The 18,968-nt window shown below is 45.8% G+C and overlaps 1 protein-coding gene across 1 annotated transcript in view; it reads right to left on the bottom strand.

The window, feature by feature from the left end:
• HECW2 (HECT, C2 and WW domain containing E3 ubiquitin protein ligase 2) overlaps positions 1-18,968 on the bottom strand; it is a 136,138-nt gene that overhangs the window by 104,080 nt on the left and 13,090 nt on the right. Inside the window, exons 3-4 of the mRNA XM_048483600.1 lie at positions 6,018-6,112; positions 3,215-3,278 (exon numbers count right to left, since the gene is read on the bottom strand). Of these exons, the coding sequence (XP_048339557.1) occupies positions 3,215-3,278; positions 6,018-6,112 (159 nt within the window). The remainder of the gene's footprint in view (positions 1-3,214; positions 3,279-6,017; positions 6,113-18,968) is intronic.

Genomic DNA, 18,968 nt, shown 5'->3' with positions numbered 1-18,968 from the left:
CCCTCCTCCCTGCTCCCTCCCCCTCCCTCCTTCCCCCCTCCTCCCCTTTGCCTCGGCTGGCTCTCACTCCCTCTCCCCTCCCTCCCTCCCTCCCTCTCCCTCTCTCCCTCCCTCCCTCCCTCCCTCCCTCTCTCTCTCTCCCCCTCCCTCCCCCCCTCTCTCCCTCCCTCTCTCTCTCCCTCCCTCTTTGCAAATTTAACTGCTGGACTGGGAGGATATTTCTACCAAAGTGTGTGGTGTGTAGTGTAGAGATTAATTTTCTCAATGGAATGGACAACCTCTGAACTGCTTTTAGCCCCATTGGGAAAAATGTACAGGTACCCCACTCACAGTCCAAACATTCTATGGAGTCTATCCCTTTCTGCCGCAGGTATAAGACCAGGCTTTGTCCTTACATCTAAGTTGCTAACAGGAATCTTATAGTGTATTTTCTACATCTAAATCAGAGATGACCCCACAGGTTTCGTTCCCACTCCACGGCAATTGGATATGCACTTTAATGGCATGATGTATTTATTTTAGGATATGTTTGTAATACACCTATATTCTTATCAGGGACATAGGTATAGATTTTTTATGGGGGGGGGTTCGGGGCACCCCTGGGGCGTGGCCACTCCTCCCCAAGTCCCATCCCCAGCCTCAGTGCTTATAAAAGCAGCTCTCTGAGGCCAGGGACAGCAGACTCCCCTGCCCCGCCCATTCCCTCCCCCCCCCACCAGCTGGGCTCCCAGCCAGCAGTCCCTTCCTGCCCCTCTCCTCCTGGGCAGAGGCTGCAGCTAGGGAAAATGGAGCCCGGTGCAAAATCTTTCGAGTTTTATGCCCTCGGCTTCCCACTCCACCTTTTGATGGGTGGCTGCTGTGATGCTGGAATCCAACCCCAACAGCATCACTTTCAATGGAGTGTTTAAAGCTAGAGAACCCACATTCTCCTTTTTTAAATCTGCACCTTAAAGGGGAGAACTAATCTGAGTCCCTTAGAATTAGAAATAATATTGGAAAGTGATGCTGTTTTGGGGTGCTCAGCATCACTTTCAATGTTTAAACTGAGACCCTGGGGATACCCTTTAAATTCATGCCGGGAAGAGGGCAGGATTTAAAAAGGAGTATCTGGGGAAATTTGGAGTGCTCCACTGCCGCGTACTGTTGCTTGGCTAGCGGGACCAAACTTTCTGTGGCATCTTTCAGAGATCATTCCGATGTTGATACTCACCCAGGAGTTTCCAGGAGGTGAGCCCAGGGAGTCCAAAGTTATGGATCCTCACAAAGTGCAGCCCCCATCTCCTATTAGCTCCCCACTGGAAACAATGGGGATGGGGCACCCCCTTTGGGAGTCCATAACTTTGGACCCCCCTGAACTAAACCCCACCAAACCTAGTTGGTTTCTGTAGGAGACTCTGATGATGATACCACCCAGGTTTGGTGAAGTTTGGTTCATGGAGGCCAAAGTTATGGATGCTCAAAGGTGTAGCCCCCAACTTCTATTAGCTCCCTTGGAAACAATGGGAGATGGGGCACCCCTTTGGGAGTCCATAACTTTGGACCCCCTTGACCAAACTTTGCCAAACCTGGGTGGTATCATCAGGAGAGTCTCCCAAACAATCCCTGAAAGTTTGGTGCTGCTAGCCTAAAAACTGCGCCCCCTGCAGGCCAAAAACAGAAAAAACATGGAGCTTCGGACATGTAATGGGGGGAGTTGAACCTGAGAACCCTCTCCCCTTACCTACGTCCTTGGTTCTTATATGGTGTCTATATCCTTTGTAACATGTGTATTTGTAGATAGATTTTACAGGTTGTTATTCAAATAGATAAGATGTATGTCATTGCTATTACACTTTTGATAATGAGTTAAAAAGACATATACACTTTATATATTTGTTATAGGGTGATTGATAGCATTTCAGCCTTAGTGTGCTACTTTGTTCTTGCTTCATTCTGTTACTGCTTTTGTGGCACTATGGCCATGGTGGCGAACCTTTGGCACTCCAGATGTTCATGGACTATAATTCCCATCAGCCCCTGCCAGCATGGCCAATTGGTTCACCACCACTGCACTATGGCATGTTGTTAATTAAGATGTTAGAGAATCATGACAGCTCCTTGATTTCCCCTTTTCCCACTCCACTCTTTGTTACCCAGAATGCTAGTCTCAGAGGTTTCTTCCTTCTAGTCATTCCTGTGAAATTTCTCTGGGCAGAGACTCAGGTGTGCTTTCAGTCCCCTTCCAATAACATGCAGGCCAGGTTTTTTATCCCCTCCCACAGAAAGAAGGAGAAGGAGAAGGAGGAGGAGGAGGAGGAGGAGGAGGAGGAGGAGAAGGGGAAGGAGAAGAAGGAGAAGGAGAAGAAGAGGAGGAGGAGTTTGGATTTAAATCCTCCCTTTCTCTCCTGCAGGAGACTCAAAGGGGCTGACAATCTCCTTGCCCTTCCCCCCTCACAACAAACACCCTGTGAGGTGGGTGGGGCTGAGAGAGCTCTGAGAAGCTGTGACTAGCCCAAGGTCACCCAGCTGGCGTGTGTGGGAGTGTACAGGCTAATCTGAATTCCCCAGATAAGCCTCCACAGCTCAGGCGGCAGAGCTGGGAATCAACCCCAGTTCCTCCAGATTAGATACATGAGCTCTTAACCTCCCTACGCCACTGCTGCTCAAAAGTGATCCAGGCTGGGGGGGGGGGTGTGTGTGTGAAAGCACTCCCCGGGATGCCCAGCTGACGTGCATGCAAGCGGCAGAACAAGTAGCTCTAGTTTGAGAACAGATGAGGTACAAGACACGTCCCTGAGATCTGAATTGGCAGATGCCGCAATAGGTGATTAAATCAAACCAAGAAGACTGCCTACGAACTGCCAATTCGTAGCCATTTGCCTCTCAAATGGATTCCTTCCATCTGCATAAATATTTACTATTCTTCAGTGTGAGATGTATGTTCCCTAGCATGGTTTAAAGATCTTGCTGGAGACCTTTCAAGCTAAGATCCATCATGTCTCTTGAAGCGGTGGAGGTAGAGAGACTGTGGCTTGGTTTCAGAATATTTTTCCCTCTCAGATTTCATGAGTTGGCAAGCAGTATACCATCTTTCAGGTGATTAGGCTGGGCTTCTAAAAGAACACAACTGCAGCACAAGATAGATGCATTATACCTTTGAATTCATATGCACAGTTTCTTTTACCTGTGTTTAAAAAAGCTAAAGGATATAAAAGAAGATTTTTAAAAAGCTTACCTGATAGTGTAAAGCTAACTAGTTTCCGGGAGTGTTGAGCTGCTGCAGACCCTTCAGCTCCCACCTGAAATGTTTGAATACGAAGACAAATAGAATTCAGGTCTAGACAGATGGAACAGTATGTAAATCTGGAAAAGTATCTAGCACAATGGAAGATAAAAATGGCAGACCTGCCTTTGGATATTTACTCTGGATTAGACAAAATCTGCTACCACTTTTCAGTTGCCCTAACCAGGGACGTAGGTATAGATTTTTTTTATGGGGGGGGGTCTGGGTAATACACTCCCCACCCGCCCTAGGGCATGGCCACGTCTTCCCCAAGCCCCGCCCCCTGGCCTAAGCTTATAAAAAGCAGGCCTCCCGAGGTCGATGGCAGACTCCCCTGGGGGGATATAAGGGGGGGATATAAATCTAAGGGGGGATATAAATCTAAACTCTTCTTTTTCTTCTTCTAAACGGAGGACCTCAGATTCTCCCTTTAAATCCATGCCGAAGGGGGTGGATTTAAAAGGAGAATCTGTAGAAGAGGAAATTTGGGAATTGCCTGCTGTCAGGGAGTGCAATTGTTAAGCCAGAAGCACTGAACTTTCAGGGCATTGCTTTAGGAGTCTCTCTAATGATACCACAGGACCCCAGGTTTGTGAAGATTGGTTCAGGTCCAAAGTTATGAACCTCAAAGGGTGTAGCCTTCTATCTTCTATTAGCTCCCATTGAAAAAAAACAATGGAGGATGGGGGCACTCCTTTGGGAGTCTGATAGCTTTTGATCTCTTGACCAAACTTCACAAAACCTGGGGTGGTATCAATAAGAGACTCTTCTGATAATACATCCCAGGTTTGGTGAAGTTTGGTTCAGGGGGTCCAAAGTTATGGACACCACAATCTGCCAATTTGCTTTTCAATTCTTCTTGAATTGGGCAATTGTCTGCTTTCCACTTTGCTGCAAATACTAATCTTTTTTTACAATAAATTTTATGAAGACTTTTTTTCAAAACACCAACAAAAGCAACAATAAAAAAAACAAATAGGAAATGCTATAATTAAAAAAGGGGGAAAGGTTAACGAAAGGTTAACGAATTTACCACTTGCTCTTTAGTTACAATTTAAAAATTGTTAATTAATATTACTAATGAAAATCCCACCTTTCTCTATAATACATATTTTCTTGTTCTACTCCTCAAAAGTACAAATCATCATTTCATTTTTTTCCTATTTTACATAAGTTTTCAGTTGCCCATGAATATAAGTTCTACACATTAGTGGTGGTATATAATCTTTGGCACTCAGATACATGGACTACACTATTTCCCATTAGCCCTGCCAGCATGGGCCAGATTGTACATGCTGGCGAAGGGGCTGATGGAATTGTAGTCTGGTGAACATCTCGAGGCGCCAAAGGATTCGCTCCACCATGGTTCTACATCTTCTCTAATCAAAGAGATAAGCCTAATAAGTTTGGCCGTCTCCCATAAGTTCCAGCAACTTCACAAACCATTCTTCTATTGCTGCAAATATTATCCTTACCTTTATTACCATATGTTTGAATAATGCATTATAAATGTTCAGTGTATTGCTTGGTAATATGTTTAACAACATACTTTTACGATCCATCACAAACTTGCAGCCCCATCCACAGCTCCAGGTGACTGGCCTCGCCACTCAGCCACGCTGCTGTACTGCTCCCAAAGGGGTTTTCCCAGCAGCGCAGGGAGGTTGCACAAGTGTGACATCCTTTCTGTGGCTGAGAAGTCCCCATGGCATGCAGTACACTTGGCATGCAATACCACCCAAAAGGGTTGCACCTTGCAATTGACAGCATAATGCACCAGCTGGCCAGCCGGCCAGAAGAGAACTGACTAATATCGCCCCCCCCCCCCCAAGCAAGCCCCCACTACGCCACTGGTGGCCGCAAGCACAGGGATATAGCTTCAGTGTCCTGCTCCGGGGCTCCATTATTTTTAGTCTTTCTTGTTATATATATTTGGAATATTTGGAATAAGAAAGTTAGCTTTAGCAATATATTCATTTTAATTGCAGAAATTCTTCCTAACCATGAAATTCTCAACTTTCCCCATCTTTGCAAATCTCCTTTGATATGTGTCCAGACTTTTTGAGGCATCCCTAGATAGACAGGATATGAAGACTAGTTCCACAGCCTTTGGAACAACAATGTTACAAAGGAGGGTTTTCAAATGGTAGTTGTCAACAGCCATTTTAAAATCATTTCAAGGTTGTGAAGCTACACCATTACCACCGTTCATTTCATGAATACAAGAATTGATGTATACCTGCTGAAAGATAAATTAAATAGGATCCCAATGGCACCATAAAGACTTCCAAATTTTAATCCACCATAAATTTCTGAAAAGGGGCATTTATTAAACCAGAATCCGAGGGAAGGACTCCTGTCCTGGGAATCCAAAAGGCCAACTTGTTCAACATACACAATCAAAACACGTATCACAACCTCAGAGTCATTGCACGCAGCACTGAACCATTTGAAAAAAATATCAGAGATGAAGGCAGGATTTCACAGATTACTTTGCCACTTTAACAACATTCATTTGATCAGACAGTTTATTGCTGTGGTGGTGAATTTTTTTACTCCAGATGTTGTTCACTATCAGTTCTTCGCCAGCATACAAGCATGGCCATGCCGTGGGTGGTATTGATGGGAATTGTAGTCCATAACATCTGGAGTGCCAAAGGTTAGCCACCACTGGTTTATTGGACAGCACTGGCTAGCAACCCGCATTAGCAATGCTAAGTTTGGGCTGGCAACAGCCTTCACTAAACACGCTTACCATTACAGCAGGGTTCTTCACAGTGATGCATGGAGTCGTGGCTCGCAGGGCCCCACTTATTCCGTGGTAGTACTTAAAACAAATCTTTATTTCAGCTGGGAAGAAGAAGAGTGGGAGAGGGAGAGAAGGGGGGGAGCTTATTCAAGATTCACATTCAAAGCATGTAGTCAATAGAACAGCTGCTTTTGTATCATCTGAAGTCACAGTTCTCTCTGAACGTATTAATTGTAGTGTTTGTCCTCACTGTTTGGGAAGTGAGGACCTGCCTATAGACTGGCAACAATCGGAAAGTATTCAGGTTGCTAGACGTCGCTGTAGCAAATTGATTTAAGGAACCTGTGCCTTTCCTTCTGCATTTGGCTCGCTAGATGTTTGCAAGCACCTGCCTCTACCATATCCACTGCCCAACTTTTCCTATAAGCCACACAGGCACCCAGTTGCTGTATCTGTACTATCGTGTTTCCCCAAAAATAAGACAGTGTCTTATATTAATTTTTGCTCCCAAAGATGCGCTTATGTCTTATTTTCAGGGGATGTCTTATTTTTCTCTGTCTACAGCTGCATTGCCTGATCGGCATGCTTCCAGAAACAAAGCTTCGCCATGTCTTTACTTCTTCGGGGGATGCCTTATATTTTGCACTTCAGCAAAACCTCTACCATGTCTTATTTTCAGGGGATGTCTTATATTCGGGGAAACAGGGTATGCAAATTGGGTGGCCGCCCAGCAGAGGGAGCTCTTGCAGGAGACTCAGTTCCGCTCACTGGTAGGGAATTTCCACGCAGTTGTGGGGAATGGACCATTGTGCCGCAGGAGCATCCTTTGGCACTCCAGGCTGCCATGGATTACACCCCACCGATCCCCTTCCCAACATGGCAGCCACATTGGCCATGCTGGAGGAGCTGATGGGAATTGTAGTCCATAACATCTGGAGTGCCAAAGGTTCGCCACCACTGGACTATTGCCTGTGACATGACCTTATATTTCAGTGGTGGCGAACCTTTGGCACTGCAGATGTTATGAACTACAATTCCCATCAGCCTGTGCCAGCATGGCCAATTGGCCATGCTGGCAGGGGCTTATGGGAATTGTAGTCCATAACATCTGCAGTGCCAAAGGTTCGCCACCACGGTTATATTTCAATAACCAAGATCTTCAATAACCAATAACCTCGTGATTCTAGAATCGTGATCACCCCATATGTTCCCACACGGCCTCTTCGTTCGGTAGAGGCCAATCTACTGGTGGTCCCTGGCCCCTCGATGCGCGGGTTGCGTCTCCACACTTTGCCATTAGCTAGAGGCCTTTTATGGCTCTGGGCCCCGCCTGGTGGGAACAGCTTCCCACTCAAAGGTTCGGACCCCTCGCGAGGACCTCGGTGAGTTCCGCAGGGCCTGCAAGACGTGAGCTGTTCCATTCGCCCGGGCCTTTGGAGAGTCCAGCCGCTTGATGGTGCTCGACCCTCCGCTGGCCCTACATCTGGGCTCTTATAACATCTATCTAGGACTCCGCCGCTCCTCCCTGGGGAAGAATTTAATATTAGGCACCGCCACCCATGCCTATATTTATTCCTTTACATTTAAATGTTACCGTTTCTAGCCAGTTTCAGCTGCTTTTTTATAAGTTTTAGCCTATTTATGATGTTTTAAAATTGTGTCTATTATATGCATGCACACCGCCTGTGAGGCTCTTCGGGACGGTCAAGCGTCTAGAAACAAAGTATGTATGTATGTATGTATGCATGCATGCATATGTATGTATGTATGTATGTATGTATGTATGTATGTATGTATGTATAAATAAATAAATAAATAAATAAATAAATAAAATCTCACCCCCTTCACAGTGTGTGAGGCCTGCCCCGTTCCATCCTCAACCTTAGAGAAAGTCTTCTCAAGGGGGGGGGTTAGAGTTGCTAACTCTGGGTTAAGGAATCTCTGGATATTTGAGTGTAGAACCTGCAGAGATCAGAGTCAGCAGGATGTACTGCCGTGGAGTCCATCCTCCAAGGTGGCCATTTTCCCCAAGGGAAACTCCTCTGCGTAGTCTGGAAATCAACTGCAATTCATGGAGATTCCCAGGCCCCATCTTGAGACTGGTAACCCTAAAGGCGGGGGTGGGACCTGTATTTGGTCTCTGGGACGCCCAAAGCTCCTTGCATCACAGAATCTCCAGGAAAAGAATAAGTCTTTTCTGCCACAGATGATTAAAAATCAAAAGTCAGATATAGGTGTGGGTTGGGAATCTCTTGAGTAGTTATTTCCATCTCCAGCACCCCACAGTCCACTCTAGGAGCAAAGAGCGAGGAAAGAGTAGCTTGAACTTTTCGGAAAGAGAAGCTTCCTTGCGGTCAGACCATGTCTTCTGCGGCCTACATCTGGCATGAATGACCACACCTGGCATAGGCTTAGCTACTGCCGGCGAGGATGATCAGAAGGAGACAATGCAGCATCAGGGAATCACACAGAGGTACAGCAGGCTGCCCTCCTTCGTGTATGGGAACTTTGTCATGACAGTTAGATCATGGTGACTGGCATCCCTATCCAGCAGAGAGAATTATGAGTCAAAGCAAGAAAGAGAATGATTCTGACATTTAGAGGAGCCGGTTCTTATCCAGATGCAAGTAGACCTTTTGCTAAATGATTTCGTGGAACCATGTATATAAGCAAATAAAAGCAATGTGCACAATGTGTGTTTAAAATTCCTTAGGGGCAGCTGGGTATCCAAATTGGTGGTTTCTCCAGATGTTATGGATCACAGTTCCCGTTAATCCCCTGCCAGCATGGTGCTGGTGCAGGGGATGATGGGAGCCGTAATGATCCATAACATCTGGAGGGCTGCTTAATTTGACACACCTATGTTTAGGAAGTCGGTATAAGCGACCTTTGGCACTCCAGATGTTATGGACTACAATTCCCATCGGCCCCAATTGGCCATGCTGGCAGGGGCTGATGGGAATTGTAGTTCATAACAGCTGGAGTGCCAAAGGTCTCGCCGCAATTACCGTCTTAGAAACAAGGCGCTCATGGCTTAAGCACTTTTGTTGAGACTGTTTAATATACTACTTCTATAGTATCTTGGTACATGTAGAGCAACCTCAATGGTAAAAGCCTTCTTTTGAATGAAACAGCTGTGTGGAGTTTTTCTTCCTGAAGGTGGGGGTTTGCTGTACAAGCCCGCTTGTCTACTCTGAGTAGTACCGCTCAAGTCTGCTATCAAACTTTCTGCTCGCAAAATACTTTAGCGTGTCAGGAAAATCAGCTAAACAATGAATGTGCTCTGGTATGCAGCTGGAGAATTCTCTTAATTCCCCACTCTGCTGCTCAGGTTTTAATGCAAACGTGGGAAGCCAAAACAAACTAAGCGGAGTGTACAAGGTGAGGGTTTTCAAGGCAAGGGCTCCATTTAGAAACACAGAACTGCTTTTGCTTCTTCCTATGTTGGTCAAATTATTTTCATTTTCATGCGATGTTATGTTTCTGTATTCTTCGGAATCCCTTTGTACATAACAATAAAGGTTTCTTGAATCTCAAATGTTTTCTTTCCTACAGGAAACACATGCATTTGAGCCCCGCAGGGTCTTCAAGGCAAAAGATGTCCACAGTTGGGTTGCCATAGCAATCTTGGATTTCCCTGGCAGTCTCTCATCTGAGTACTGAGTACAGACTCTACTTAGCTTCTGAAATCAGGCCAACCTGGGCCACCTGTATCAGAGCATACCATAGAGCATAAAGCATGATGCTGGCAGGGGATGATGGGAACTGTAGTCCATAACATCTGGAGGGCCACGAATTTGACACCTGTGCCATAGAAGAAGAAGAAGAAGAAGAAGAAGAAGAAGAAGAAGAAGAAGAAGAAGAAGAAGAAGAAGAAGAAGAAGAAGAAGAGGAGGAGTTTGATTTATACCCCCCCCCTTTCTCTCCTGCAGGAGACTCAAAGGGACTTACATCTTCAACTTCTTTGCCCTTCCTCCCAACAGACACCCCCTGTGAGGTGGGTGGGAGCTGAGGAAAGCCTCGAGAAGCTGTGGATCAGCCCAAGGTCACCCAGCTGGCATGTGTGTGGAGTGTACAGGCTAATCTTAGTTCCCCTCAGATAAGCCTCCCCATAGCTCAGGTGGGCAGGAGCTGGGAATCAAAACCCGTTCCTCCATGATTAGATACACGAGCTCTTAACCTCTAATGCCACTGCTGCTCCCTCCACGCTAATTGCTGCTCCTTAGAGGTGCCAAACAGTTATTTCAGTCTGCAAAAAACAGGGGAGGGGCCCCCAAATGCAGGAAATTGAGAATTCAAATCAAAGCTGAAAAGAAAAGTTTAGTGTTGTAGTGATTGCAATGTTTGTCTGAACAAGTATATTCTGGAGGAATGTTTCTGCAAGACATCTACCTCTAAGAAGAGCCTTGACACAAAACAAACTAGGATTCCAGCAGCTAATTTTCCATCTGATGAAAGTTAAAGCCATTGGAAGTTTTACTGGCTCACATATACAACAACAACAACAACAAAATTCAGAAATGTACAAATAATTAAAAATGTATGACAATTGCCAGCCTGGACAAAACCTTAATTCAGGGAATCTATCAGAGATTTCATTTTCTAGACTGCAAGATTTTTGTTACATCACAACTGCTATTATGTCCCAAACATCTGGCCTGAGGAATACAAAACATTCAGAAATGGTTCCTCTGTCTATAATCATCTTTCCACATCAGCTCAGCTAAAACCAATGATGCTTGGAAATTCCAAAGCTTTAGGCTACAGCAGCAAGGAATCATTTGACTCCTGGAGCAGAAAAAAGTTAACTGAAGTTTGTCTGATTATGCTGAAGCTGTGTGTGGGTTTAGGTTACTGTGAATCATGCCACAACAGCTATTATGCAAGGAATTGAAAAGATGAGTGTAGACATGAAAAACAGCAGTTTTTCTGAAACTACATGGGGGTGGGTAGGGGAAGAATCTTCTAAATAAAGGAATTTATTTATTTATTTATTTATTTATTTATTTATTTATTTATTTATTTATTTATTTATTTATTTATTTATTTATTTATTTATTTATTTATTTAGTAAGTAAGTAAGTAAGTAAGTAAGTAAATGAAATAGAAGTAAGTAAGAGTAGAAAGTAAGCTTATAGGCCTTCATCCCTAAGCGGGCCCGAAGGCGGTTCGATAAATACGCATTGCTGTTCCAAATCCAACAGCAAATCAACAAATCAAATCAACAAATCAACGGATCCAGCAATACATAAAAACTTCTTTAACTCCTTAAAACCTATGCAGCAATAGATTAAATAACTAAGGCCGCTTTCATACGCTTCTAGTACTCTACTAAGAGCGCGGCGTAAGCGAAGAGCCAGTTGCGCGCATGCAAGCATGCTTAACAGGGAGTAGCTTTGCGAGGCCGGGTAGACGGCAGGCGGCCCGAGCATCGAGTTGCCTCGTTACTAGCTTGCCTACCACGGAAATTTTCGTCGCTTGCGGGCGTCAGAGTTCAATATCGCCATCGCCCTCCGACTCTGGAGGTCGGAGGACAGTGTGGGTAGGCCGGTTTCCGCAGGCTTATCACGCAGTGAGGACACCGCGAGTGGGGCGGAGATGAGATAGCCGCCCTCGGGCGGGGCGCGGTTCGCATCATCGTTAGGAAGACGCCTTTCTCAACAACAACCCTTTGGTTATGTTGTTTAGGCTACGCTTTGACGCCAGCCTCTGAGTGGAAGAAGAATATCACCGCTGCTGGCGCTGCGTTGCAGCTGGCTTCTGTGGTGAACGTGGCGCCCGGGGGGCTTTTGGCTCTTGTGTCAGCTGTCATAAAATGGGTCGCGGCGGAAACGGCCTACGATTTTAAAACGAAGATTGTTTTAAAACAGGCTCAATCCAAGGCTAAGGAAGGGAGGAGATAGGTAGGGCCCGCGGTGTTATCAATGGATCAGGCCCAACCAAAAATAGAAAGATGGAGACAGGCAGCCCCAGATCTTCGGTGGGGCAGGACCACGTCAGCCTCTCTCCAAAAGCCCGTGGGAATAGCCCCGCCTTGCAGGCCCCAAGCGAACTCACCAAGGTCCAGCAGGGCCTGGACAGCTGGAGGTAGAGCATTCATTCGAGGCAGGGCCAGAGCAGAAGGCTCTGGCCCGGTCGGCCAGCCGTGATTACCAAGGGCTAGGGGTCACTATAGTTCCTGCCGCTTGCTGAACGCATGCGGCTCTGTGGGACATAAGGGGTGATGCGGTCCCATAAGTATGAGGGCCCCATGCCGCTTAAGGCCTTAAAGGTCAATACCAACACCTTGAAAACAATCCAGAACTCCACTGGGAACCAGGGAGCCAATCCGGAACTCCACTGGGAATGACAGGCCTTTGCAGTTGGAGGGGCTTTTTGTTGTAGACACTTGAACTTAACCCCTCTATTGCGCTACTGTTGTGTATACACACACACAGCTACTCCCAGCATCAAAGTCAACCAATACAAGAGTCCCATTTATGCACTGAGACAGGCAGTCATTGACTTTCTGGTTGTACATGACAAAAAGTCTCGCAGCATATTAAAGACTAATAAATGTACTATAAAGAATACGAGTCTCTGAGAAGAATACCAGTCTCTAATATTAGTCTCTAAGATGCTCAATGGGAAAAGATGGTTTTCACTCTGAGAATCACAAGCTGGAGATGCTGATTTTCTAGATATTTCTTCACACATTGCAGAGCACACAGGTTGAGCGTCAGTCCAGTGGTGGGATCCAAAAATTTTAGTAACAGGTTCCCATGGTGGTGGGATTCAAACTGTAGTGTAGCCTAATGGGCTAAAGTGGGCATGATTTTCAGGCGTGGCCAGTGGCATTCCCGGGCAGGGCATTCCTGAGCCGGGCTGTGGCAAGCAGGACGAGGCTGCCAGCCGGGTCCTTGGGCTGGAACGAATGCACGCAGGCGCAGGCTGCCACGCATCACCGTGCACCTCCTGCTAGACTGCTTCGGCTCTGCCCAGCTGCTGCTGGAGAGGAGGGGCGTAACTCAAGGCAAAATCACGTGGCAAAATCACCTATTAGTAAAACCCTCGCCACAAATACATTAATAGTAACCTACTCCCGGAACCTGTGAGAACCTGCTGATCCCACTCTCTGTCCCCTGTCCCTGCCAGGGGTCAAGAATAAATACAATGAGCGTGGGTTCTCTTCTTCAGTTTCTGAGCTACGTGGTAAGTTCGGCTGGGATCAAGACTGTGGCAATACATAATACCGAACAGGGCACATAGCCAAATATCTTGGAATTATTAACTGAACCCCCAACAGAGATGGATTAATACAAGGGCCAGATCCAATACCTTCCCATTGGCCATTGCAAAGTGTCACCATTTCTATCCATCCCTCTCCAGGATCGGGCTAAGGTTTGTCCACACTTCGTGTAACCAAGTGGAGACTCTTGCTCATAATACCTTTAATCAGTCCCAGATATGTGGGTACAGGAATTTCTCTCCCAGGCTGGCCCTAGACAAATCTTTGAACGCGACTTGACTGTTCTGTTGTGGAGCTTCTGTTAAACAACACAGATGTCAGGCTCTTGGAAAAAGTAGCAAAATTTCTTATACAAGTGCCCGAACTTTCTAAGTAATGTAATGTATACTGCTATAAGTAATGTAAATGTATACTAAGTAATGTATACTGCTATATAGTCTTCCTGGTTCAGCTTTGAATGTACTCTCTTGATTTGGGATTTCAAAAAGTAAACAGGAATGGGCTTTGAGAATGAGGCCCCAGGTGCCTCCAGATGTTCAGTGGAACTAAGCACGCATCAGCAATTCCCATGCTGACATAGGCTGATGGGAATTGTAGTTCCTGAACATCTGGAGAGCCGCAGGTTCCCTACCCCTGCTCTAGAACCTATTTTTAAATGCCAAATAAAGGTGGTGGTGGTTGTAGAAAAGGTTCAGGCTTCTGTCCCATTTCAACGGCCTGAAATAGCCCCAGGAGGCATTACTGAGCATGCTGGGGAAATGCAAATTGCAGGGAAATATGGGTTTCCTCCAATAGAGATAGAAAAAGTGCAGAGAAGGGCAACAAGGATGAGGGACTGGAGCACCTTCCCTATGAGGAGAGGCGCAGCGTTTGGGACTCTTTAGTTTGGAGAGGAGACGGCTGAGGGGGGATATGATTGAAGTCTACAAAATTATGCATGGGGTAGAAAATGTTGACAGAGAGAAATTTTTCTCTCTTTCTCACAATACTAGAACCAGGGGCACCACTGAAAATGCCTGTAGAAGAATTAATTAGGGACTAATAAAAGGAAACACTTCTTCACGCAACGTGTGATTGGTGTTTGGAATATGCTGCCACAGGAGGTGGTGATGGCCACTAACCTGGATAGCTTTAAAAGAGGCTTGGACAGATTTATGGAGGAGAAGTTGATTTATGGCTACCAATCTTGATCCTCCTTGATCTGAGATTGCAAATGCCTTAACAGACCAGGTAATCGGGAGCAGCGGCAGCAGAAGGCCATTGCTTTCACATCCTGCACGTGAGCTCCCAAAGGCACCTGGTGGGCCACTGCGAGTAGCAGAGAGCTGGACCAGATGCACTCTGTTCTGATCCAGCTGGCTTGTTCTTATGTTCTTAATAGTTTCCACACACAGAGGCACCCAGTTGCGCACCAGGCCTAAATGGCGCCCGGGGGCACGACAGGCTCTCCGTGCCACATTTGCAGGAGCCAGCGGGGAGGCGGAGCTTGGGGCTCAGGGGAGTGGCTCAGATGGGTACCACCCCACGCCTGCCTGAGCCACCCACCGCCAAACCCAGCACCCCCAGCCTCCCTTCAGAACGGCTTCTGCCCTTCCCAGGGCCTTGCTTGGTGGCAGGTAGTGTCGCAGAGTTGAGTTTACGCTAGAGAAAGCCTGTTACAGAGGCCAGCAAGGTGCGGCTAAGCACTGGCTGAGCACAGCTGAAAGGAAGTACCACTGCACGCAGAGGTTTTACTGTGAGGAAAAACTTTATCAACAGTGCAGATATTTACAGTGCAGACAGGAACTCAAACAGCAAAAGGGCAGCAAGCCCTGCAGCAATAGGCAATCCCTAAGACAGTGGTGGCGAACCTATGGCACGGGTGCCAGAGGTGGCACTCAGAGCCTTCTCTGTGGGCACGCGCAAACAGAGTGCCCCCCCCCCCCACATCTAGGCTGGCCTGGGCCGCTGGGCTTGATTATTAGATTAAACCTAAGACCTAGTTTTGGGGAAGCAGTGTAGGTAGCCCTGTTAAGTGCTGCTAAACCCCACTGATTTTCATGCAAAGGACAAAAGTGAAATCCTTTACCTGGGAGTAAGCTTGGTTGCTGGCAATGAGACTTGCTTTTGAGTAAACCCTCCTAGGATCGTGATTCACCCATTGGAAGAGATGAACGGTTACTTCAAAGCAAAGCCCCCGACTACCACCAAGCTTACTCCTGAGTAATGCATGCCTTGGAGCCAACCGTTTTTTCTAAACTAAAACCTCAGTATTCAGGTTAAATTGCCATGTTGGCACTTTGCGATAAGTGGGTTTTGGGCTGCAGTTTGGGCACTCGGTCTCAAAAAGGTTCGCCATCACTGCCCTAAGAGCTAGTGCTGGTAAGCAAGCACCTCTTTTATATAACAAGTAACCAATCATAACGAAGAACAGCTGACTGAGTTCTTTGAGGGTGTAAACAGGCATGTGGATAAGGGGGAACCAGTGGACATTGTCTACTTGGATTTCCAAAAGGCTTTTGACAAAGTTCCTCACCAGAGACTATTGAGAAAACTCAGCAATGAAGGAATATGAGGGGAAGTCCTCCTATGGATTAAAAACTGGTTGAGGAACAGGAAGCAAAGGATGTTTTAGTTGGAGGGGTTGAGAGAGATAGACAATTAGATATGTTTGTAATATGTTAACAATTGTAAACAGTTTTTGGTTTCTCTCCTTACGTATGTTATTATTTAAAATCAATCAATATAATTATATAAGAAAGGAATAATACACTACCTTTCGGTATATTGCTTTTTTAATACTTTAAACAGTCATTATTTGAATCTAGGGGCGGGCAAAGTGTGTGGAACTTTGCACCTTGGGCGCAAGCACACCATGCGTCCTTGACACAGCTCCGCCCAGGAATGCCCCACCCCAGAATGCTTGGACACGCCCCTGTCGTGCCCCACCCACCACCATTGGAATCCTGTTACTAAAATTTTTGAATCCCACCACTGGAAGTACTCAAAGTTTGCAGAAAAAAATCTGTTTTAGTGGCAGTGTGGTCCTGATGTAAAGGTTAAGGTATCTGCCGATGGGGGCACATGTTGCTATTAGATATATAGACTTTTTAAAATGATATTGATTAGTAGCATCCCCTACTGCTTTCTCTCTCTCATAAAAGCTGTTGAATTTTCAGCGGCTTTTAGGAAACAAGACAAAACCAATCTGGGAAAAATAACCACGCGGGAAATCTGAAAATGTGTAGCCATTCCAGGTGCAATTGATCACCTGAGAGAAAAAGAACCTTACCAGGCTAAGGAGATTAAAAATTGTGCTCCTTTGGAAAATAAAAAGATGACTGAAATCAGTTCAGTTATTTGTGGGATCTTCTATATTTCATGAAAACTGGTCACGCTGTGGATCATCTGATTTTGTGAGTCTGAGAAGCATTAAGATTTTGTCTGTAAGCATCATATTAACAAATATGTTCCAGAGAAACAGTTCTTCCCTTCGGCAACATTTACCAACAACAACAGCCACAGAATTAGCAGTTACATCCAATTCCAAACTAAGCTTTCCTAAAAACCCTATCAATGTTCACACACACGCACACGCACACGCACACACAAATTCCTTGTGGGCTGTTGTTCATTCTTTCCAGGCTGTGACTGGATGGCCGTTTCCCCACTTTTAAAATGACATTGGTTTCATCTGGTCCAGGACCTTTTTAGCTGAGGGTCGCACTCGGCTTTTCCCCACCGCCCCCCGCGGTCATCAAAGGCGCCGCTGCTTTGAGCAGCCAGTGAACGGACATGTGCTGAGGGGGCGCAAGAGCCGCAGAGTCGGGGCGGCTGCGTTGTTGCCGCTCCTGTAGTGGGGAGTGCAGTTGGACCCCACACTACTCGGCGAGAGTAGTGCGCAGCAAACAGTGTGTGGGGAAACGGCCAATATGTGTTAGCATCACAATCCCTGTTCTTAGGCAGATGAAGATCTTGCTGAAAACAAAAAAATGAGGCTGAAATAGCAGCCAATCTACTCATGAAAAGTTGCATTTTGGGCAGGGTTGCCTAGCAATGCCTGGCAACTGATGGGAAGGTTGTGGGGAGAGAAATTTGGGGGGGGAGCTACAATACCAGCTGTGGTGTTGTGTCACTTCTGGTCAAAATCCAGATATGATATAAGGTAGCTCTAGGAATCTAGAGCTGCCTTATGTCACATCTGGGTTTTTACCAAAACTATACAAATTCACACAGTGGGCAACAATTCTCTCAGAGTTGGGACTCTAATTCTGGGGAATAACCACCACTCAGTGACGGGAAATAGCACAGTGTGGTAAGACTTTTCCAACCATCAGCTGAGAAGAGAATGCTTTTCGTTAGGGGGGAAAATGTTCGTGAAAAGCACACACAGAGAGAGGCCGTTTTTGCATGGCACAATTGCACCGTGGTTGAACCGGGATCATATATACCAGGGCTATTTTATCCCTGTTTCTGCCTACCCACCCCCTCCCCGCTTCTGCCCAGGAGCAGATCTAGGACCAGTAGGAAATGCTCCAGTTTACTCGGCACGAGCTGAACTTCTGTATTTACTTCGGAAGCATGTCTGAGCTTGCCCACTGTACTGTGTTCTGATTGGCTGTTGTTTTTGAGTGGCAGTTTGAATGGATGTCAGGCAGAGAGATCAGGCAGCTGGGCGGGAAAATAAACTTGGTCTGCTCCCAATTGGTGTTTTCATGTATGTGCTGTGGGAATAAAAAAAACTGGTCTGTTTTTTTAATGGTTTAAAATAAGATTTTGCTGTCAAAGGGAGAAAACTAGTGAATAAGTCTGCTAATTGAATTAAAATAAAGCTTGCGCTGAGGAAAATAGACTGAGTGATTGTTCTGATTGGCTGTTATTTTTAAGTGGCAGCTTGAATGAACATCAGGCAGGGAAGATCAGTATGCTGAGCTGGGAGGGCCAAACCGCCCCTTGCCCTGATTGGTTTTTGCATGGTCCAGGCACAAGCAGGGTCACACCGGTGTAGGCGCAGAAGGCATAAGGAGGATATACTCTGTGAAAAAGCAAAGGTTTTCTTCTAACCCCCCATTACTTTCTTTCTATAAAGGGGAGTTGGCAACCATAATGTAGCTGACCAAAGTAAAGATGCGTAATTGGTGAATCTATCTCTTTACTGTTACTTCAGGGCAAGCTTGATAAGTCAACATAATGCCCCTTTGTTCAGAGTTATAGGCAGGAATGTGCAAACTCAGCTGTTTTTTAAGGTCTCACTGTTCCCTAATTAGATACCTTGAATTTGCTCTTCTTCTAGGAGACAGAAGGAAGAAACATGAAAATGTTTAAACTCTTTGTCTAGGAAGAAGGGCAACAAAAGGCAAATAGAGATAAGAAAGAAACAGGCCCCTGGTTCATCTTGCGTCAAAAGAATCAGGGCGCCAACACCTTCCAATCAAGGGCTTTTCCTTAGATAACCCTAAATGTTTTGGGAAAGGAAAATCTCCCACCCTTCTGTATGACTGATTGATGATGTGGACATTTTGGGGTGTATTCTTTTCTGCCATTTCCTGAATGTAACCTGCTGGTAATGCTATAAAAGTAAGCAACACACTGCCATTTTAAGTGGGCTCCCTCTGATACTATTTGCTCCCAGTTGGTTGAATAAAAATTCAAAATTGATTTTATTCTGTATCGGCTTGAGCTTCTTTGAGCTTCTCTTACTTTATTGGTTAACCCGTGTTAACACCGGGACTTTAAAAAAGAACCTCCAA

Source organism: Sphaerodactylus townsendi, linkage group LG02 (assembly GCF_021028975.2).
Source record: "Sphaerodactylus townsendi isolate TG3544 linkage group LG02, MPM_Stown_v2.3, whole genome shotgun sequence".
In the NCBI taxonomy this organism is placed as follows: domain Eukaryota; kingdom Metazoa; phylum Chordata; class Lepidosauria; order Squamata; family Sphaerodactylidae; genus Sphaerodactylus; species Sphaerodactylus townsendi.
The sequence above is the reverse complement of the archived record's forward strand: the minus strand, read 5'-3'. Positions and strand labels throughout refer to the sequence as shown.